This window comes from Podarcis muralis, chromosome 8 (assembly GCF_964188315.1).
Source record: "Podarcis muralis chromosome 8, rPodMur119.hap1.1, whole genome shotgun sequence".
Lineage (NCBI taxonomy): Eukaryota > Metazoa > Chordata > Lepidosauria > Squamata > Lacertidae > Podarcis > Podarcis muralis.
Window position 1 is genome coordinate 40,711,533 of NC_135662.1, and position 23,127 is coordinate 40,734,659.

The following is a 23,127-nucleotide window of genomic DNA, read 5'->3' on the forward strand; positions in this document are numbered from 1 at the left end:
GTATTCCAGGTATGGTCTGGCCAAGGCAGAATAGAGCGGTACTATTACTTCCCTTGATCTGGACACTATACTTCTGTTGATGCAGCCTAGAAAAGCATTAGCATTTTTTGCTACTGTATCACAATCTAGAACTCTTCTCTAATTCCATGGCAAGCTCATTGCTTCCTGATTCCTTTTACTTCCTATATGTCCCTAAGAAGCAGGGGATCCCCAGGGGCATATTTTTAAATCTCAGAACTGTTGTGGGCACCACAAAATACCCATTTCATAGAATGACAATACTCAGAAGCCACCTCCCTTAAAACAGGCAAAACACAAACCCCAAATAAATACAGTAACAGCTAAAACTACCAAGTCTCCAAAAATGGGGGACATATAAAAAATGGAGGAAAGGGAGACTTGGTGGGTGCCAAGGGCAACATGGTGTCCCTATGTACCATGTTGGGGACTCTAGCCTTACAGAGACTGCTGGGTACTTTAGTACAATAGACTACATTGTTGACCTTCTGAACGTCCTAACAGCAGATGTATGTCTTCTACAGGTCTGTAAAACCAGCAGAGCCTTACTAAACATTTGCACTGCTTTCCATCAAGCACATGCATACCAAGAGAAATGATTTTTAAAAGGATGCAAGTAATCCCATACAATCCTATTTCCCTAAAGCAGAAGCACTTGCTCAACAGCTTATAACTTGTATTTCCCTGCTCAGGATTGGGTTTTGGGGCCGGCATATGCCAGAAACAATTTCATCTGGCTTCCAGTGGCTCCAGGAACAGATGTACTGATGGAGTGCTCAGCCAGCATATTTGGAGAGTTGTGCCAGTGAATAAGCAACAGCAGTGGCATATTGGGTGTTGCACCAGATATAGGGAGCTTCCACCATATCCTATAGCAGGGGTGTGGAACCTCTTTCAGCCTGTGGGCTGCATTCCTTCTGGGCAAACTTATGTGGTTCATATGTCAACGCTGTGTGGGGCCAGAGGTAGAAAGTTCAGCAGCACTGCCCTGTAGCCACTTGGCTGGCATACCTCCAGCAAAGAGTCGCCCCTTGGTTCTGCTACATATAGCTTTCTCCAAAAGAAAAAAAGAACCTGCATGATATAACTGAAGCTGAACCATAAGCTATTACAAGTGAAATATGCATTATATATAATTTATTTTTTGTCTTCTAACATGTTTCTTCTAACACAGTGTGCATTGCATTTGCAGCATGAGTTCATAAGATTTATATTGGTTCATAGTTCCTACTCGAGTACATTTCACATTTTTCCTGCTCTTTAAAATTCAAATCCAACCAAGATGAACTACACTTTGTTCTGAGTAGTAGCAAGTTGTGCTGCTTGGTCCTATGCACACTTATTCCCAGGTTAAGTGTGCATAGTACTGCAGAATTTATAAATAATAAATTCAGACTTCCATAAAATCCTACCCTTGGAAAATCACGGGTCTTAAGACTTCTTTACAATGCTATGTTCAGCATAAACTGAAGAAAATCAAGGTTGTTGTTTTTTCTTGAAAGACATAACCCACAAGCTCTCTGCTCAGAGTTTGGCTATAAAACATGAAAGCAGCCAGATTTCCCTGGAGCCCCACACTAAATGAAATGAAAGCATTTGATTATCTAGCCTAGCTGGCAAGCAAAAAGAACAGTGAAGCTGTGGTAGAAACCACATTGGCAACAGTTCCTCCAGGAGAGTGGGAGTCAAAATCAATTGCTCTTTTGTGAAATATCCTAAATAAACTTATAAAGGACTATAAACTGTAACTCAAGGCGGAAGTCATTATAATCCACTGTATTGTTCTGTATGACAATTGTGGCAAAGTGGCTTTTCTTCATGTTGAGTAAAAACTTACTCAAAGGAAGATGTTCCATAAACCAAACCAGGTGCCACTACCAACAAGTACCTGTTTCTGATCATAGATGCACAAGTGGAATATGTACAATGTAAGCCACAATCCTGTATCTATTCTGTTGTTTCCTATAAAATGCTGCATTTTGATGTGTTTTCACCCAAACCAGTTTTAATCCAAACTGAGGGGGGGAAGGCCTAGTTGAGTTTTAAACTGGTAATGTGTACACAGCCCCAAAATGAGCTAACTAGGGCTTTAAATACCCTTGGAAAGGTGTTTTCTTGCAAGACCCTTTCCAGAGAGAGCAAGTTCTCTCCCCCACCGTATACCACCTTGTCTCTTCACCTAAACAAGGCAAGTGCAAAAAGAACGTTGCTTTCTCTGCAGAGTTGCACAGGGGAAATACCCTTGGAAAGAAAAAGCTGCACGGCTTGAAATGTGTCAAACAACTTTCTAAAAATAAAGCGAGTCTTGACTTCTACAGCACCTTTGGACATCTTCCGTTCATTTTTGCCTTTTATTCTTGACCCTTCTGAAATCACCCAAAATCCCAAGGTCTGAATTTGAGTGGAATTAAACAAAAACCTGCCACATCATTTCTTCTTCTGTAACAGTGGCTAATAGCTCTGGCAACCAGGGTCCTGGTAGAGGTTGACATAATAGCTTCTTTTGGAAATGTCTCGCAAGCATCTAGTTAAGTCTAAGCTAAGCTGTTGGTCTGATCGGACGCAGTAGAACTGCTTGTGTTTATGTCTGGCAAATCCATGAGTGATCTCTTTTGCTATCAATATTAAGTTAATAGATATTATAAAGTGCCAAAGGTATGCTGGCCTACATTCTTTTATCAAACTATCCACGAAGGAACAGCAGTTCTTTGTAAATGCTATCTGATAAAAATGAATTGTTCACAAATGTGGCATTATTAGGCTAACTTTCCTACGGCAGGTGTTGTAATACAATCCAAAGTTTCAACTCTCTTTTCATTATATCTGCCAAGGTCTGTGTCCCTTTGTTACAGTAAGGTGGCTTAGCACAAATCCAGAAGACAGGAGTTTGTGCCAGTTCTATCCTGTCTAGCCAGAGGAGAATTATCTTCTCAGGTTAACAGCACTTAAAAGTTACTTCAATGGGCAAAACAATGTGTCAAGTATCAATATCCTACATATATGTGAAAACTGAACATGCCAAGGACCACAGTCAATTGGTCAATTGCTTACCCCCTGCCTGTCCTTGGCCCTAGAATGTAACATTAAAATTACTCGTTTTGAACATACTTGTGTTATTTGTTATGCCTGCAGAAACTTTGTTTGCTCCAGTATGGAAGCCATGCCATTGATGTGCCAAAATATGTATGCAAGTTACTAAAACTAACTTGTTTTATTTACTTATTTATTTAATTTCTATACAGCCCTTCATATTAGGGTCACAGGTCAGTTCATGGGTGTAGCCAGGATTTTTGTTGGGGGGGGGCAAGACTTTGTTGGGGGGGCAGGACTTTTGTTAAGGGACAGAACTGATGTGATCGGTCAGTTAGTTAAGTATTCCTATTGTTTCACTTGATCTGGGGTGGGGGCAGCTGCCCCTCCCTGCCCCTCCTTGACTATGCCCATAGGACAGTTTACAACCAAAACAGTTTCTGCTCCAAAACTGAGCCTAAACCTCAATTGAAATGGAGCTAGAAAATCAGTTTTCTCCAAGAGTGCCTGGATCTGGTCTGTGACCACCTGCTCAAGAACCTTCCCCAAGGAGGGAAGATTGGCAACTGGTCAGTAATTACTTTGATTTTCCAATGAGGGTTTCTTAAGGAATGGTTTTACTACTGCTTCCTTCAAGCAGGCAGGGACCATTCACTCTTACAAGGAGGCATAAATCACCTTCCTGGCCCAGTTAGTTTTTATCAGCCAAGAGGGGCAAGGGTCCAGAACACAAGTGGTCACCCTGACCAGTTCAAGCACCTTGCCCACATTCTTGAGCCTTAAGAATTGAAACTTATCGAACAACACAGGACTAGGCAGTGCTCTGGACACATAATGATGATGTCATTGTAATACTTTTTGCAAAAATAAATAAATGAGTAGCTAGTCCCTATATTGCTCAGGAGGACCTTCTTGGACAGGTAAGTGTGTTTCCATGAGCCGATTTCTGAAGAGTTTTCTCTCCCTCCTACCCACTTTTCCATTACATCCACATTCAATTATATTTGCTAAATTCCCTTATCATACATCTGGTTGAGGATCAGATGAGAAAGAACATGAGTCCACAAAGGAATACTAAAGAAGAGCCTGCAAGAAATCATATGAGATAAAGAATTCAAACATGAAATGGAAAACTATATTGGTACTTCTAGTCAGTTTTTTAGGATTGTTTAAAGCACTGCTATAAAACAAGATTGTTCTGCAAAAGGTCTCTCTCTCTCTCAGTTCTCTCCGTAAGTCTCCAACCTTGCCAAGAACACCAATATTATGAAGGTCTTACTTGTCCCCAACTATGTTTCGCCTCAATCTTTGTTTGGATTACTCTCCAGTTTATAAAACAGTCTCCTGTGTTTTATGGCATATTCACACAAGAAGTATGAAGTGGCATACGCCTTAAATCGGTCGAAACTGTGGTCTTTCCCATATTAAGATCCACATATGGAGCAAGCAAGTTAAGAGAGGGTCAAAGGCACATTGTAGGAACTTCCTTATTTTAAAGAAATCAGTTTCAACGTGGGGAAATATAGAAGGGAGAAGCAGCCTGGGTTCCCCACACATGATTCCCCCCCCCCCAATTACCTTGAAGCTGTTTCCTGCTCTGCAGGATTCCAAAGATGCATCTGCTCCTGCCCAGAGTATTCACTAAAACCAGGATGAATGTTACCCATGATCCTCTGATATTGTCCTGGTCATAATGGGGAGGCAGGAGCCATCTGCTAACAATTCAAGACACTGAGTTGTAGACCCATTGAAATTGATGGCCCTAAGTTAGTCATGTTCATTCATTTGAACGGATCTGCTCTCAGTACAATTGGATACCACTCACTGTTCTTAATCTTTAAAGCTCTTTATGGCCTTAGACATGCACACCTAACAGAATGATTTATTCCCACCTGATCTGGTGCCCTGTTCAGTGTTCCATCATTGTTGGAGGTCAAGTCAACCTCAGCAAAGATTTGAGCTTATGGGGGGTGATTGTTCAGGGTTGTGGAATGGCCTTCCAGAGAAAGTTAACCAAAGCACACTTGTGATCATTTTCAGAAGAATGTTTTTATGTTGTAAACTACCCTATGATCTTCAGATGAAGTGTTGTATATAAATTTAATTTTTTAAAAATGTTAGGAGTCTGCAAGGCTTTTTTATTCAGGATGGTGTTTAGAATCTGAATTCAGTTGAGCTGGGTGTTTATTACTGCTGTTTTAGATGTTCAACTTGTTTGTAATTCTGTTTTTATGGAATTTTAATTATGATTCTTGAAAAATATAAGCAGAACCTGCTGGATCAGGCCAATGGCCCATCTAGTCCAGCATCCTGTTCTCACAGCGGCCAACCAGATGCCAATGGGAAGCCTGCAAGGTGGACCTGAGGAAAAGAGCCCTCTCCCCTCCTGTGGTTACCAGCAACTGATATTTAAAAGCATTGCTGCCTCTGACTGTAGAGCCAGAGCACAGCCATCATGGCTAGTTGCTATTGATAGCCTTATCCTCCATGAATTTGTCTAATCTACTTTCAGAGCCATCCAAGTTGGGGATTGCTGCTGCCTCCTATGGGAGCAAATTCTTCCATTTAACTATGTCAGAGGTCAGCAAACTTTTTCAGCTGTGGGCCAATCCACCGTCTCTCAGACCATGTGGTGGGCCAGACTATAATTTGAAGAAAAAAATGAACAAATTCCTATGCCCCACAAATAACCCAGAGGTGCATTTTAAATAACAGGATACATTCTACCCATGTAAAAACATGCTGATTCCCGAACCGCCCGAGGGCTGGATTGAGAAGGCGATTGGGCCGCATCCGGCCCATGGGTCTTAGGTTGCCTACCCCTGAACTATGTGCTGCATGGAGCTGTACTTTCTTTTGCCTGAATGAATCCTCCAACATTCAACTTCATTGGATGACTATGAGTTCTAGTCAAAACAAAAAAAAATTCCTTCCAGTAGCACCTTAAAGACCAACTAAGTTAGTTCTTGGTATGAGCTTTCATGTGCATGCACACTTCTTCAGATACGTTCTAGTGTTATGGGAAGGGAAGCTTTTCTTCCATCCACTTTTTCCAGGTCACACATAAATTTATACACTTCTATCAGGCCACCTCTTATTCACCTTTCCTCTAAACTATAAAAAGCCCCCAATGTGGCAGCTTTTCCTCATAGCATAAGCAACCTTGAACATAGGGTGAAGTGGAATATGAATATTTTAAATAAACAGGCACAGCAAAATACACATGTGGCCTTGACGTAATTTAGTGTGGATGTAGTACATACCCAAAATAAAATCCTCATCTCTGCTTTGAAAAATCCAAATTGGCCCCTGTAGACAAACCCACAGAGAGAAGAGGAGATGAGATCTGTGGTGAAGGCAGCCGTCATGCAGCAGAAGAACGTTTGCCAGGCCAGCTTGATATCCCAGAAAGAGGCCACCTCCTCCAGTGTGAATAGAAGTCCACCCACTGGAGCATGGAACACAGAGGCAATCCCTGCTCCAGCACCAGCCGTAACAAAATTCCTCCTGTAACAAAGAGGAGTATGGGGTGGGGAGAGAGGAGAGAATAGAGTTTCAGGATAATCCTATTACTTTTGATAAGTAAGATATACTCTTCATCTTTAGTTACAGGTAGGTAGCCATGTTGGTCTGCCGTAGTCGAAACAAAATAAAAAAATTCCTTCCAGTAGCACCTTAGAGACCAACTAAGTTTGCTACTAGAAGGATTTTTTTTATTTTGTTTCTTCATCTTTAGTTCACAAAATAACAACAACAACAACAACAATAATAATAATAATTTATTTATACCCTGCCCATCTGGCTGGGTTTCCCCAGCCACTCTGAGCGACTTCCGACAGAATATTAAAATACAATGCATAATTAATTACTTTGTCATGAGCTTGAAATAAGTGCCAATTTTACATATTTTCTCGGATCAAAATAAAGTCAAAATGATACCTGCTTTTGAATAGTGCATATGGCACTTCCAGATTGTTGCTATTTTCAGGTGGGATTCAATCCCGCAACAACAAATTCAAGTCTCACAACTATTTTTTATTAGGAGGGCTTGTGAAACAAATCCACTTCTCCAAAAGTTCAGACTTTTTGCGATGAGGCAAGTGATTAGGAAAGGTACCGGAAAGTGTAGGCTAACACTTGCAATGTCAACTAACCTTCCTGCAAGACTGAATACCAGTAGCAGCTGGTCAGGCACTAGCGGGGGGGGGGGTCTGTTGCTCTCCCAGCTTTCTAACCCACCAGGTTGCTGCTGTGTATAGAGACAGGAAGGGCCCCAATTCAGGGAGCTCAGTGTGGTGCATACAGGCAGGAGTGTTGGGTTGGCTCTGCCACCATGCGCTGCACTATGCCAAGCTCCTCATACCTGCCCCTCTGCTTCTCAAAAACCTGCTGTGTTGGGTACCCTACACCTACTGCCTCACCAGCCACTACTGGTGAATGCTCTCTGAGCAGCCAACATTGTCCTATCTCCCTGCAAACAAATCAGGATGAACAGGTCATCTGGAAGTGCCCATAGCAAGCTATGCAACAGCAATTTAGCCAACTCTTGTCAAACTGAATTAACCCAAGTCCTCTATTACTAGATAGACCTAAAGGGCCAATGTATTTGGTTGTGACCCGTATCAGGTGGATTCAAACTGCCATGGGGATTTTAATGAACATGCAAAAATACTTCAGAAATCTGTGCCATTGGTCACGGGGCAAATTTCTTCCATAAGTAACAGCTTAACAAAGTTATTTCACTAATTGTTGAGGCAAGTTAAAAAGCAAAATGTATCATGTTTATTTGGGCTGTCTGGTTATCCTTGAGCCACAGATAGTTTGTAATGGCTTTTTGTTTGGAGATACAACAAACAGTATGGTCAAAGGCACATGTTTTATTTACATATTTTTATAATCCACTGTTTTAAGGCTATGGAACTTGATCATTCAAAGCTTTCCAAATGCAGGCTTGACATGAACAATAACACTGGTATAATAGATCCTGTTTAAAGTAAGATCTTACAGGGCACCCCATGGATTTGCAAATGCCAGCATTTCACAAATAGAAGATAAAGTGTTTGTGATTCATGTCCATACTGCAAGATCTGGTGATTTATCACATCCAAGTATCTTGAAAATATGTTATTTTATACAAAAGTAGCATTCTCCATGTCACATTGCATGAAGTCATTTCATGTGAGCAACATCCATTTAAAAATCCCCTGACCATTTTGACCTGAAAGTTCTGTTTTGTTCATTCTCTATAACTGAGTAAGCCACTATTGAAACCTATGTGAGAAGGCAATTAAAAATCAGATGAGCAGCCTTTGTTGTTGTTTAGTTGTTTAGTCGTGTCCGACTCTTCGTGACTCCATGGACCAGAGCACGCCAGGCAGCCTTAAACCTCATTTATTCTATGCATTCAACATAACAGCTTTACCATATTCTATTTGGCAGCTGTATGCTTCATAATGATGGTGCTCAAAAGTGCAACATAACCAGGTTTCACTAATCAAGCTTCACCAGTCAAGGCAAACACATGTGGATGTGGATTCTGCTCCGCACTCACACCACACAGCATTAAGCCCCAATGACCACCTTTTGTCTTACTTCCAGGTAAACACATATACATTGCACTGTGAACTGCTGTTTGAAATGCTGTATTTGCTGCTGTGGAGGCATGATTTAGGAGGAAAGTTGTCTGGATTTTTGCATCCAAAACGGACCCTTGTTTCTCCTAAAGAAAGCATCTATACAATTCTTCAGCAATATAGCCCTTATGAGCTGAATCCAACACTGCACAAGCAAACTTCTGCTTCTATTCTTTCCTCCTGCAGCCCTCAGACTCTCCCCAAATATGTGGAGACTGCCAAATGGCAGAGAAGAATGTAAAGTCCCATTGCACTGTTTGACAGCACCGGATACGCAACTCTATGTTTCCATTGAAGACACCATTACAGTTACATGTTTCTATTGTTACTTTTACATGTTACCTAAATTAAGGCAGCCAGTAACCCTTTTTAGTTAACTATTGCATACTTATTTGATAAGGTCTCTTACTTGTCAGCTGAGTTCCAAAATCTGGTGAAGGAGGGGAGATTCATTCCAAGGATCTTTGGCCTGGACTGGCTCAATCCATATCCTATTATTGCACTGGGGAAAGTATTGTGAAAAATTAATGGCATATTTAATTTGCTGATTTACAAAATTTCAGATTAAAGAAATCAAATCACCAGATGGCAGAAAGCATGCGAAACTAGTTGGCTGCAAGTTGCTTTCAGTTGATCGGCAAGAAAAAGTGACTAATAATTTTAATATAATAGCAATGATAAATTAAATTCATTCTTTATATTATGGATTATACTCTTAAGATTTTATCTATGTGTTTTACATATATGAGTGGGCATGCAACAAAATATTGCAGTAGGAAGTGTGCTTATTCAGGGTGCCAGTCATCTAATGCATTTTCCCAATATCCTCCATTCCATTCTCCCTATCCCTATTTTCTTTAAAAACTGTAACTTTTAAAATATTGATTTCTCACCCCAAGTGAATCATGGGACCTTCTGGTCCACAGAAGAGCCCAGATGCCACAGCCAGAACACAAGAGACAAAAGTTCCTACAAAAGTTCTAATATTAAAAATGTGCTGAATAGAAGCTCCGTTCAGAAAACCTATGACTTCCGGTAATCCACTTGGTGCACCTGTTGGGCAAAAGAACTGGGAAAAGGAAAAGGCAATATTATTGTAGCAGCCACAAAAGCTTACATAGCACAGCTCAAATCAAATGTTATCCAATATCCAGTCATGATTCATCAGTCGACAGGATTATCAGGTAAAAAAGGTAAAGGGACCCTTGACTGTTAGGGTCATGGACGACTCTGGGGTTGTGGCGCTCATCTCACTTTATTAGCCGAGGGAGCCAGCATACAGCTTCCGGGTCATGTGGCCAGTATGACTAAGTCGCTTCTGACGAACCAGAGCAGCGCACAGAAACGCCGTTTACCTTCCCGCCGGAGCAGTACCTATTTATCTACTTGCACTTTGACGTGCTTTCGAACTGCTAGGTGGGCAGGAGCTGGGACTGAGCAACAGGAGCTCACCCCGTCACGGGGATTCGAACCACCGACCTTCTGATTGGCAAGCCCTAGGCTCTGTGGTTTAGACCACAGCACCACCTATGTCCTGGATTATCAGGTAAACATGCCTAAATCAGGAGTGTAAGAACTTTTTCAGCCTGATGCAACCTTCCAGGGGCCACATGCTAGGGGTAGGTGGGACCAGGGGCAAAATTGGACAGAAAAGTTAATATGAATTTTACCTTCTACAGTAGGCTAGTTTCTACACTCACAAAACACAAATACACACACCTTTTCTATCTTCCACATAGGCAAGCAACAAGCATTATCACAGGACACATTCCAACCAGGCAAAAATATGATATCCTGATATTTTAAAAGCTGAGCAAGAAGCAGCTGTTCAGCACTTACCACAACCAGTCCTGAGGATACAATGATCATAGCCAGTCCAATTCCAAGTATGTATAACCAGGTCATATGAAAGTTGCCTTTCTGCCAGTTTTACAAAATAAATAGTTATTGGTAGAAAAACTACATAATATGGTAGGATATTCATTTGCCAAACAAATACATTGTCAATCCACATATTAGAAGAACGTAAGAGCCTTAAGGATCAGACCGATTGCCCATCTTGTCCAGCATCCTGTTTGCACAGTGATGAGTACAGCACCATTGGCCCCCATCAACTCCTCCCATTGCTAAAATATATGGACAAGACCCCCCTCCAACACACACATACAATTGTCATATAGCAGATGCCAGCAGTTTCAGCTACCAAACCACCTCACCAGCCATTACAGCTCTTGGTAAAAATGTCATTCAAGCAACTAATCCAAGGATGGTATTCAACTAAGTTTTATGTACAGCAGACCTAATGAAAAGAATGAGCATGACTAAGCTAGGTCCATTAATTTCAATGGGTCTGCTCTGAGTACACTTAGCTGAATATGTGTCTTTAAAGAGCACATGTTCATAGAAGGAAGTCATCATGTGGATTTATGCTCTCTGTTTTACAATATTTGAAATTGATCACTTGAATGAAATAGCTATTAAACAGGGAGTATTGTTTGAGCTGAAAATAGCAAGATCCCATGTCACATATATTAGGGCTGCCATACATCCAAGATTTCCCTGACATTACCGGGATTTCAAAGGTGGAAGTGACGTCCGGGGGGAATATCCAGGCAGCGGTTTGTCCTGGATCTTCAGTTTTCCTCAACAACTTTGAGGGTGTCCAGATCTTCACTTCTTGAAATGTGGCAACCGTAACATATATTGCATATTAATTAACTATATTCACATTTGTTTTAAAGGATTAAAGACAAAAAGGCACTTTTGGTGTCACTTGACATAAATACAACTTACTTTATTTTCAAGAAATCCCTTTACTGCATGCCTAGCTGAGGTTACAATTCTAATTGTTTGCCTAGGAGAAATTCTGATTCAAATCAATGGAATTTACTGTTGGGCATGTATAGGATTGTGTGTGATTTCCTATTTAGAACAAACTTTATTTTAATATTACTTAAAATGTAATTTGACTGTTAATTATTTTAAGATTTTGCAGCCTCATGTTTCTCAAGGCAAATGCTCATCAAAATGCTCCTCCTGAATAATACCATAACTACCCATATATCCCAATATCCAATTAACAAAGGCTGTGCAGTTTTCTTAGTGAATACCTTATAGAATTATTATAGAAAGTTATAAAATATGCCTTCCATTCCACCAATTTTGTCTGATTGTCATCCCATTCCATTTTGAACTGTTTGTGTTTGGGTTAGCCAGAATCATGTTGTCTCCACTGCCCTTTGCAAGTAAATTGACTCCCACAAATTTGCAAGAAAAAAAGTCATTTTGTTGAGATTGGATTCTCTTGTGCCTGTAAGTCAAAGATGCTGTTTTTGTTTCTCAAATTTAAATGGCTCAGCAAGCTACCACAGATTTCCTGTCTTGGCCTCAGGTCAGATCTTTGACGGTAAATTGCAAACATGTGTTTACTCTGCAGTCATCCAGGAAGACCAGATACATGCAATTTGGGTCAACCTCTTTGCAAACTAAAGGGATAGACATAATTTATATTGGAATCTTCTCCTCTGATTACCTGAAGTTTGCTTACATGTGACTTGTAATGTCAAGATTTTGTCAAAGGCCTCTTCCCAATTTTGTTGCCTACCTTCTATTCTGCGGTTGCTCTGAGCCTGAAATCTCAGACAAAGACAACCGAGTGTATCAAAGTTGACAACTGGCTATTATGCCCCAGCTGCAACAAAACATGTCTCTCCTACATCAGTCTCTACAGCTACAGCAGGAGCTGCAACTTTACAACAGCTTGACCTCAACCTCAAAGGCACACTCCTCCATTGTCTCCCAAGGCAGACGAATGCCAACAAGAGCATGTGTAACAAAGAGCATGTGTAACAAAGGCACGGGTATAGTTGGGGGGGCAAGGGGAGCAGCTGCCCCCCTAAATCAATACAAATCAATACAAATCTGAGGTTCTGCTCCCACAACAAAAGCCTTCCCCCCCCCCCAGCAAAAATCTTGGCTACGCCCGTGGAAGAAGATGTTGCAACTGGTGCTATAAGGAGATGCCCTCTATGGTTATTCCTTCTTAGATCCTTCCATGCTGTGCTAGACGCAGTCTTAAGTATAATTGTTAGTCTCCATTTGTTTTCACCTTGATGGTGATGCTGTTAATCTCTGCCACATTAAAATAAGAGCAGATGGACTGACTGAACCATGATGTCCTCTCTGTTGACAACTGTGTTCTTGTTGTCAACAGACTCAACAAGATGCACATTCTGTACAGACTGCTCAAGCAGCCAGCATACCAATTTATTATGGGCCTCAATTTAAAGAGAATAGAAACTAAGCTGTGTGTGTACCACAGGCCCAGTATTGGGCCTGTCACATCAGCTATAAACACTGAGGGAACCATTATTAAATCCACTGACAATTTCTGTTATTTCAGTTGCCTATCTAAGAAAGTAGCAGTTCTCTTGGAGTCTCTCTTGGAGAACACAAAACTGGTGTAGTGTAGTGTTTAAAAACTGACTTGGGATCTTTGCTCCAACCATGGGACTATAGTTAATATATACTGCACCCCTGTGTGGTGCATAAATGTAAATATACTTTGTGGCTCCATTCTTTAACATGTTATTACTTGTCATATCTACACCATAACAATAATGGCTGCCACCTAAGATCTCGGGAACTGTAGTTTTGCAAGGGTGCTGGGAATTGTAGCTCATTGAGGGGGTCACCTAACAACCTATAGCATCCTTAAATTACAGTTCCTGGGATCCTTTGTGAGAAGCACGAATTGATATAAAGTGATATAAGAGTGTAATATGTATGGTGTAGATATGGCATGTGTGACAGGCAGCAGAGCCAGACCAGAGACTGGTGATGCAGTCCCTCAGAATCCTGCCAGAGTGCTGGAGCCTCTCTGGAGGGAGAATAAAAGGAGCAGTTTCTGAGGGAGTTGGTGGTTTTTTGTTTTTTTGTTTTAGATAGGGCTTAATTTGAGATGGGAGACAGTGATTAGGATAGGGTTTGTCTGAGAGAGTTGGTTCAAATTTGCGTTTAACATCTGTTCTGAGGAAAATATCTATAGCTAATATCTAAGCACCATTATAGCTTAGAAAGTAAGACCGTGTTAAGTGTCTTGGGACAGAATACAGCTAACTGGAGTTAAGTGAAGGACTGAGTCTGAGCCAGGGAAGGTAGCAGCTGTGGGAATACAGACTACCTGGGCCTCAATATAGCCAGGAGGGGATAGTTCTTCTAGATACAGAAGACTTCCAAGCCAGTAACAAGGAGTGAGGTGATCCCCTGGGTCTGTTATACTAATTAGAATGCCTCAGGTGTGGGATTGCTAAAAGAGTGGGTAACTGACTAAAAGTGCCCCTCACTCATGAACCAAAATATTAATCTGTGAAGGAAGCTGTGCTGTGTCAAAAGTATTTAACTGTAGCACCTGTCATAGCTAAGTAAAGGAACAGAAACTGAGTTAAGCATTTTACCACCAGTTCTAGAAACCTGAACATCTACCTGAAGCATAACAACTGATTTTTAGCAACTGAAGTTTAAGAAAAGCTGGGCATAGACTTCTGTGTTTAAGCCTGTGACATCTTTATATTTCGTTTAACTAATAAGTTAACTTCTACCTGAAAGAACGCATCTCCTGACCCAACTTGGTTTCACCAACCTCTTTTTGTAAATAAAACTTTTCTTATTTGATGAACTCCTGCTTGAGAGTCTAAATCACTAAGTTTTCCCTCACACAAGATAACCTGTGATAAATTGTAGAAATTTGTTTAATTGGCGTATTGTGCGGTCAGTCCGCTATATTTAATTGGGGGCAATTAGCAGGGTGAGTCCACTACAGCGTGATTCTAGACTCCAACATTCTTCAAGCCTCCCTTTCACAATGCTTTATTTAATTGTTACAGTTATGTCCAAGCAATAATAAAAGGTGATTGTGGATTAGACCAAAGGTCTATCGCATCCAGCAGCCTGTTTACCACAACCAGATGCCTCTGGGAAACCTAAAAGTAAGACATGTGGGTAGCCAGGGTCGTAGTTCATTGTGGCTTTCAAAGGTCTCCCATGCTATGACCAAGTTCAGGTTAGCTTAGCTTTATCAAAAACTGTTCTTCCTAAGTGGGGATTTATGAATTTGTCAATTTCAATTACCTTGGTTCCTTATGTTTCCAATCTTAAATTCTGTTCTCCACATTTTTGCAGCAATTCATAGGGTTTTTTAAAAACCCTACAAATATATATATAATAAATACATATAATATAAATATTATAATATATATAATTCATCAGCATTTTAGTGCAAATTACTCTTAATATACACAATTTGCATTCAGTCTTCACTAATATATTTTTTATTGCAAAGCAGTCTCTCCTAATGAAGATTATTTGTATGTTACTTTCAGAAATCTGTGCATTGTTATGCACACTTTACCAGAGTATGTCATTCAGTGTCTGTAGAAAGAGAGGTCATCAGGGACAGAGGTGGCATGATGCCAATATCAGGTAACAAAATCTTACTTGGACTTTATTACTTCCCCCAAAGCAATTTGAACAGAGAGATTATTATTTTCTGCCATGTTACCTGAATGTAGTTCTTCACCAGTTCCCATTTCAGTTTGATGAGATAATCAATTATTTGATGGATCAGGAAACCCACTGTTCCTACTATTATTCCAATGATGCCCATCACCAACCATCGATCCCAGTCCATTCTAAAAAATAAAAGTAAAAGCAGAATTGGTATCAGTTGCAGTAACCTCAGAATGTTAATAAGTAGCCTTTTGGTAATGTGTCTAAAATGCTAAACAGTTATCATGGAATCTCGGTTTTTGAGAAGAAGAGCTGTCAGTTTCTTCTGGGTATCTCTCAGAAGAATTGTGATTGAAAGGTGTTCATGTCTTTCCAGTCACGGTTTTCTTTAACTAATCACTCAGAAGTGAAGGATTGAGACTTCTTTGTTCCACCCATATGCCTTGTTCTTTCTTCCCCAAAGCTTCAAGTCCATATCCCTAGGCAAGTATTGCCTACACCTCTAACTTGGCCCTTTGAATTGTCCCTGATCCAAATCTTAGGTTCTGCAAAACAAATTGCAGCAAGAGCAAATTGACTTAATTTTCATAATTTAATCCAGACACAACAGTTGAGAATTACATGCATAAACTTTCAAGATATCGTTTACTGGTAACAAATATGCTCCATTTAGCTCTTCTGATTATTCGCTACAGCTGCCTTAACAGCTAAAATAAGCAGGTGTGATGTCTCTTATGACTGCTCTGATGCAAGAATGTAACAATAGATCCAAGGATCCACTTCCCACTGGAAATTGGGTCTATTTAACATTTCCAAGAATCCCAGACCTAGCTATTCTCTAAAGAAACAGAGTCTGCAGCAAGAGCAAGAAACTCAGTCTGTAATCAATCCATCCACTGTAGACTGCAACCTTTCCTGGTCACAGTGGACTTTCTTTCTTATAACAATTATAGATGTGTAACCTGCACTTTTGCAGCAATACTGTGCATTACCAAGTTTTATGTTTTTATAAACTGCTCCTAATGAGACATGCTTAGGATGTTGCTGGTACCTTTTCCCTCCCTGCTGTATTTTGTGGCATTCAGATTGGTACAAATGAAGGTCTTGCCCTACTGTGGATTTGGAAATTGCTCTAACCTGGCAGCAGAGTTTCCTGTGTTTTGCATCTCTTCAGAATGTGGCAGTTCCTCATTGGTCCCTAACAGAGCATTTCCCCCCAAACATCTGAGTGCACTCTTCACTGTTCCCAATAGGTGGCACCAAAACACTTTGGTTTAAGTTTACCATTTGATGTAATAATACTTTACAGTCATATGCACAAAGAGGAAATAAAGGAAAATATGTTTAACCTCTGAAAGCTTTTGGGGGCGGAATCCTCCATGTGCAAGTGGAGTGAGCCAAGTGAAAACAGAACCATTTCATAGCCTGCAACTCACTTCAATTATCTTTCTAGGAACAGGTAGAAAGTCCAGGTGTTCTTGATGTGCTTTTAATACTTAAGCTAAAAAATGATATTTTTCACCATGTCCATTTGAAATATATTTGACCCATTCTTTTGTCTCTGCTGGTCATCATGTTGGGGACTAAGAAAAATGCAGGTTTAAATTATCTGACTCTTACATAAATTATTGTACAAGCTGAGGAAAATTAGGGCATGTTCCCCACCACCACCCATATTTTGGTACATCTGCATGCCATTGATTTGAACAAGAAAGGTAAGCGTGTGGTCAGATTTTAAAAATACTTTGCTTTGAGTGAACAGCACACTTAATTAAAGAAAATGTTTTCTTAATCAGTGTGATAAAGGAGTTGGGAGAAGTTAAGCAACATGAAACCAGACCGACAAACTTTAGTTTGATCGGTTTGGATATCTTTGCCCAAAGAAACCGCAATAGCTAAAGCTGATCACTACAAAGTTTGTTGCATCAAGCCTGAAGCTAATAAGAAATATTTATTCCTAAGCCATTTCTATTATGGAACTGCTGGTATTCGATATCACTGACTCTCATAAAGTTTAAATCAAAGCAAGAACAAACATGTGTTTTGTCAGAAAATCCTAATGTAGACAATTGAGCATTAATTATATAACTCACTCTAAGACAGAAGCAGCTGACCCCTTGCTAACTGGTATATAGCAGCAAAACCCAGACCCAAAGGTATCATTTCTATATACCCATGGACTTTTTAATAAAGGGGAAAAAATCACAGGCTGCACACATGTACTGCCTTCCTGCTGCACTGTAACTCTGGTGGTATCAGTTGTGCCACTGGAACAGGTCTTTGGAGCAGACGTCCAGGGCTGAACAGAGGTAGTCCCATTTGTAGAAGGCCTCACCACATTTTAAAGCAATACAGCTTACCATTTAACACAAAATAACGCTAAAACCAATAACTAATTACCTGCCTAACTACACTGGATGGTGTGGCAGCAGAACACACCTCCAAGCCCTCTGTAAACTGGGTTCCTGTTATTTCCATTTGCTTCCCTTTCAACCTCCTGGGAAGAAAAGAGGGGTAAGGGGGTACACAGGTGCTGGCACGCATCCCTGAACTCCAATATCCCACCTCCTGCTGGATTTCTTAAAACAGGGGTCCCAGCATAGTAGCCATGCCCTCTTCATGCCTGTTCTGCAAAGGCCTATTGAAGTAGGCAAATCCCTTATGCTGGAGTGAGAGAAAATTGCATAAATCGTAAGATGTGCATCCCCGACTCCAAACTCCCTTACAACTCCCATTGCTTATTTTCCCTTTCGTGTGAATTTCAAATAGGGTTCCAACTCGGTGTTACTAATTCAGTGCTAATATCTCGTGTGTACAACAAGCAGGTTGTTTATTACCTGTAGTTTTGTCCCTGCAGCCACTTCTTGTAAACGCTGCTGTGGGAAGGCAAATAATCCAGACTCTCGTGGACAGATAGGCGTTCCCTTTCTTTCTCTTGGAGGAAATTCGCCCTTCCTGAGCAGCTTCTGCTGCTGCTGTTGCATCTGGGATCAAGAGACTCAATCAAATCTGGCTGATCTTCGGCTAGCAGCATCTCCTCTTCACCATCATGTGTGCATCTCTTGCAAGAAAGGAGGGTTGGCATTTTGAAGAATCACAAGTGGCAGCAGAAGACCTCAGACCTCTGTCTGCAAATCAATGGTTGACAAATGCACCTGGAAAGGACTTACTGACTGCTGTGCAACAAGGGCTCACTGACTTATGTTGTGGGTTGGGTTGCTTCAGTAGCAGCACCACACAGATCCTGCGTGTTTGTGTCACCCAGAACCTGTCAGAACCAGATTTTTGTTTCATAGGTGACTTTCCCACCAGAAGGGTTGGGCAGGCAGCCAACTGAACGCAGAGTCTTTCCTGAACAATACAGAGAATGTGAAGTCTTAGGGTTTAAAATCAAGTGGCGATTGCGGAGGGTTTGGTCATCATACTTCCCAGCCACTTAATGTAAATATATATATCAGGTGCTAAGCGTTCTGAAGACATTGAAACAATGCTGTATCAGTTGAACTGGTAACTAGTCTGTTCCCAGGTCCATTTTAAAGCATGAGTCTTGAGCGTTAAAAAGTCCTAAATGGCTTACGGCCAGGCTATCTGTAACTGCTTATGTCCCAAGTTCAGCATCGAAGGCCCTGGTCAAGTAATCTGCCTTTAAGATTGATTAGACGGGCAGGCACTAGGACAGGGCTTTTTCAGGAGTGGCACCCCTACTCTGTTGAACTCCCAACAGAGGTATAGTTGACCCTTCTGTTTAGGATTTAAAATGGCTAAAAACTCCACTCCCAAATGCCTTTTATGTGCTTTTATTGGACTGTTTAAAAAAATGTTTATGTTGGACCAACTGTATTTTAAAGCAAGGCTAGTCAATGGGGTATCCTTGATATGTTTTTGAACTGCAACTCCCATCGTCCTTATCATTAGCCTTACTGGCTGGGCTGATGGGTGCTGTAGTTAAACAACATCAGGAGGGAACCACATTGCTTAGCCTATGTTGCGTGTTTTAAAATTTCTAACATTTTTCATACATAATGCACTATTGTAATGTTATGTTTACATAATGGCTGGCCACAGTGGCAGACCTCGGGGTCTCAAATTTCAGCAGTGCCCTGTGCAATGTCAAAATGCAAGCAACAAGCAAAGAAAAAGGCTGCAAAAGGCACTAATAACAATGATTAGCACCAAGGCAGGCATTACAGAGCTGGCATCATCTGGCATCTAATGATACCCATAGCCTGGGCCCACTGCCAATATCTGGAGTTTCCGGCTCTTGCTGTTGCCTGTTTACCTACTCCCCCTAAACAAATGATTGAGTAAGTGAACAGAGCAAAAAGAAGGAATAGTGACAAATTCATGGTTTACAACTTGTCCTCTCTCTGGGATGCGCTGTGGATTGGTCTCAAGAGAAGGAGGAAAACAAATAGGCAGTGGGAAAAGGTTATAAGAAGGTGGTGTGTGCTCTCAGGTGGGGAGTGGCACAGGGTATTTTATCTAAAGATTCCCCCAAATCAGTTTCTGAAGGAGGAAGGTGACAAAAGAAAACATTTTTAGGTGCACAGCCCGCCTACCTAACCTTGAAGCTTCCACGCAATAAGGTCATTATTACTTTGGTTTAATTATAGGACATTATTGCTTCATTTTAAGAGACAGGGAACAATGCATGGATAGGTAGTGCTTCATATATACTTTTGGATGCAGATAATTGGTGGCATTCAATGTATTAACATTTTTAAATAATCATTTACTATTTTTTATTATTATTATTTAGCGGGGAAATATAAACTGCTTCCTAAAAAAAAGTCCAAGCAGTGTGCAGATTATGTTATATATAACGGATGATTAAAATGAAGAAACCAATAAAAACAAACATGAAAAAGCTATCATTAAAAACAAAGCACAATAAAAAAAGTGAAACAAATGTAAACTAAAGCATGTGTCTGGATAGGCTTACTAGAACAGAAATGTTTTCAACAGCTGTCTAACACTGTAAAGGCACCTGCCTAATGTCAAGAGGCAGGGAGTTCCACAGCACAGGTGCTGCCATGCTAATATACACTTGGGGTAGTAGAGAGGAGAGAGATCATAGTTGGGGAAACACCTCTGAATCTACTCAACAGATATTTTATCTACGTATTGTCTGAGGGCAGGAATACTGACTATCCCCTACACCGTATCACAGCTCTGTGTTTACTGTAAACTGAAAAACAGTAACAATACTGCATGTTTACATACAGGCCCTTAGATTCGAGTTCCACAGCTTTCCAGCAGCCTGGCTGTTTATACAGTAGGGAAACAATAGAGGAATGATGCAACGGTTCAGAGTGAACAACACAACAGAGATCCACAGTCTCTGTGGCCATCTTGCAGTTACCTTTCAGGCAGCCCTTGAATTATGGGGGAAATGGAAGCATGTGGCCTTTAACAGCCACTCCTAACCCCTTGACCTTTCTTAAGACACAAAAGTTTTGTGATTTACACAAAACTTTCAGAATACCTGTGTGATGCTGTGCAAAACAGTTTTTCCTTTAGGCATGCTGCCATGGGAATATGGCCTTCTCAGCTATGTTAGGAGGGAGGGGGAGAAAGAGATAGAAGCTCCATCTTAATTTTTACTTCAGAATAAATATGGCAAACCTGAGGATACTTAGGGACACAAACATTGAATCTTCCATCATAACCAGCACACAAATAAGTGTTTGACAGCTTTAGCTTTAAAATCATTTACCAATAAGTACTGGGGTGATATTTAATACGATTAGCACACAATGAAGATGTTGCATAAACATGGAAGCTGGTAGTGGCACATTACCAAGAATATCACTTAAACTGGAACTCTGCATATGCCCTGGAAATAAGCATTTATTTTGGCTTTGTTCTGTGTAAAAGAGTGCAGTACTATTGCAAACAAACAGAGACAGTGGTATAAGGTCAGTCCCGTGAGGGAAAGCTGTAGCGGCTTAATTCAAATCTCAAACAGCCTTTGCACAAGTCATAAAATTAATGGCAAAAAGGTTAATTATATATCCTGAACTTTTATATCTAATGCAAACAGACACTCTTATTTCTTACTAAGAACCTAGAAAGAGGCATCCTCCACCAGACATCTTCCCCTGTAACTGGATTAAGTCTCTAAATATGCATTTCCTCTGAAACATTTCTAATCACCTGGCTGTGACATGTGGTTGACTTGTTGACAATTTGCTACTTGTATCTTTTAAAAGTCCCTTCAGTCCTGCCCTGGTCTTTGAATTGGAGCTAATTTGTTTATTTTATTTACATATAAATAACTGGCATTATTTATTTAATGCCAGTTAGGAAGCTTAATTCCTATAATTAGGCGCCTCTCAGTTCCCACGTTGTTCAGTATCCTACCCAGGGCACTGATCTACATTTTGGGGATTCTCCAGAAGGCTTTTCTGCACCACTCTTTTCCAAGCTTGCTCTCACTCCATAGATACTTGCAGAAGCAAGACTTCTTCAGCCTAGCTAGACCCCTTACACCCCTGCTGCCTCCCCGCTCCATTCCATTGCGTCTCAGCAGTTAGTTTTCTCTTCAGGTCAGTCAGAACTATTTCAAAGAGCACAAATTACCATTATTGCCCCCAAAACCCTTTTTAATAATTTTGAACTTTTTTGGAGGGTCCCAAAGAACCCAGAGTTGAGCAGATTTAGCTCAAGTATGACCTACAAATGCTACCTTATCTTCAACCACCTTATCATAGCTTGAGCCTAGAAAACTGTATGCATCAGACATCAGGGAAGATTAGCCCTCCACTGCTTAGCCTTTGCCAATAACTCTCAACCTAGTCATGACAGTGCATGTATAAGTCACAGTGAAATTCAGACTTCTCTTCGCCCTTCATCCCACAGGACAGGTAATTGTAGGATCTTGCTTCTTCTCTCTGCCTTTCTCATTTTCCTGATCTCTACATACACAAAATCTGTTATTTCCATTTGAGCTTCTCCCCCTGGTGGCTTTAGACCTCCACTGCATACCGTCTGGCTCCTTAGTGCCTACCTATAATTGATGCTTTTGAATTATGGTGCTGGAGGACTCTTGAGAGTTCCATGGACTGCAAGAAGATCAAACCTCTCCATTCTTAAGGAAATCAGCCCTGAGTGTTCACTGGAAGGACAGATCCCGAAGCTGAGGCTCCAATACTTTGGCCACCTCATGAGAAGACTCCCTGGAAAAGACCCTGATGTTGGAAAAGATTTGAGGGCACAAAAAGGGAACGACAGAGGACGAGATGGTTGGACAGTGTTCTCGAAGCTACCAGCATGAGTTTGAACAAACTGCGGGAGGCAGTGGAAGACAGGAGTGCCTGGCGTGCTCTGGTCTATGGGGTCACGAAGAGTCAGACACGACTAAACGACTACACAACATAATCCATGTAAGGAAAGCTCTCATAGGAACACAAGAAGAGTCCAGCTGGATCTAGCCTATGGGTGCCTATGAAAATCCCAAAAGCAGGACTCAAAAGCAACCCATTTGAGTTTCCCTAATTTTCAGAGGCGACTACTAGCTGCAATAGCATTCTGTGATAGGAACCGTTTCAGCTTATGGTCCAGGCCATGGGGTAGCCTGTGTAACTTAAAACCATCTTGCTTTTTCTTTACGAATGGTTCAAGCCACAGTAGATGTAGATCACCTCCAGTAAAGATCCCCCAACTGAACATGCCTGTAAGATGCAGGTTCACATGTGCATATGTATAGGCACAGGAGCAGGTAACAGGTGATACCAGAGGATGGGTCCCAGACCATTTTATTGCTTTGTTAAAAACACCAAATAAAAAACTGTAAAGCGAATCTATAATATGTGAGACTGAGCAAGTTTCTCCCTGTTCCATAGTACTAGAAACTAAGGGCTGCCCAATGGCAATTATTGGCAGCAGCTTCTGGACAGACAAGAGGAAGTATTTCTTCACTCAACAAAATTAAATTGCA

General features: G+C 40.9%; 1 protein-coding gene across 1 annotated transcript in view; it reads right to left on the minus strand.

Moving 5' to 3' along the window:
• The window catches only part of LOC114600630 (chloride channel protein C-like), a 66,864-nt gene extending 48,370 nt beyond the window's left edge, over positions 1-18,494 (minus strand). The window contains exons 1-6 of the mRNA XM_028737015.2: positions 18,026-18,494; positions 15,241-15,370; positions 10,521-10,601; positions 9,575-9,750; positions 9,091-9,183; positions 6,312-6,555 (exon numbers count right to left, since the gene is read on the minus strand). Coding sequence (XP_028592848.2) covers positions 6,312-6,555; positions 9,091-9,183; positions 9,575-9,750; positions 10,521-10,601; positions 15,241-15,370; positions 18,026-18,273 — 972 coding nt within the window. The 5' untranslated portion in view covers positions 18,274-18,494. The remainder of the gene's footprint in view (positions 1-6,311; positions 6,556-9,090; positions 9,184-9,574; positions 9,751-10,520; positions 10,602-15,240; positions 15,371-18,025) is intronic.
• Positions 18,495-23,127: the final 4,633 nt, after the last annotated feature.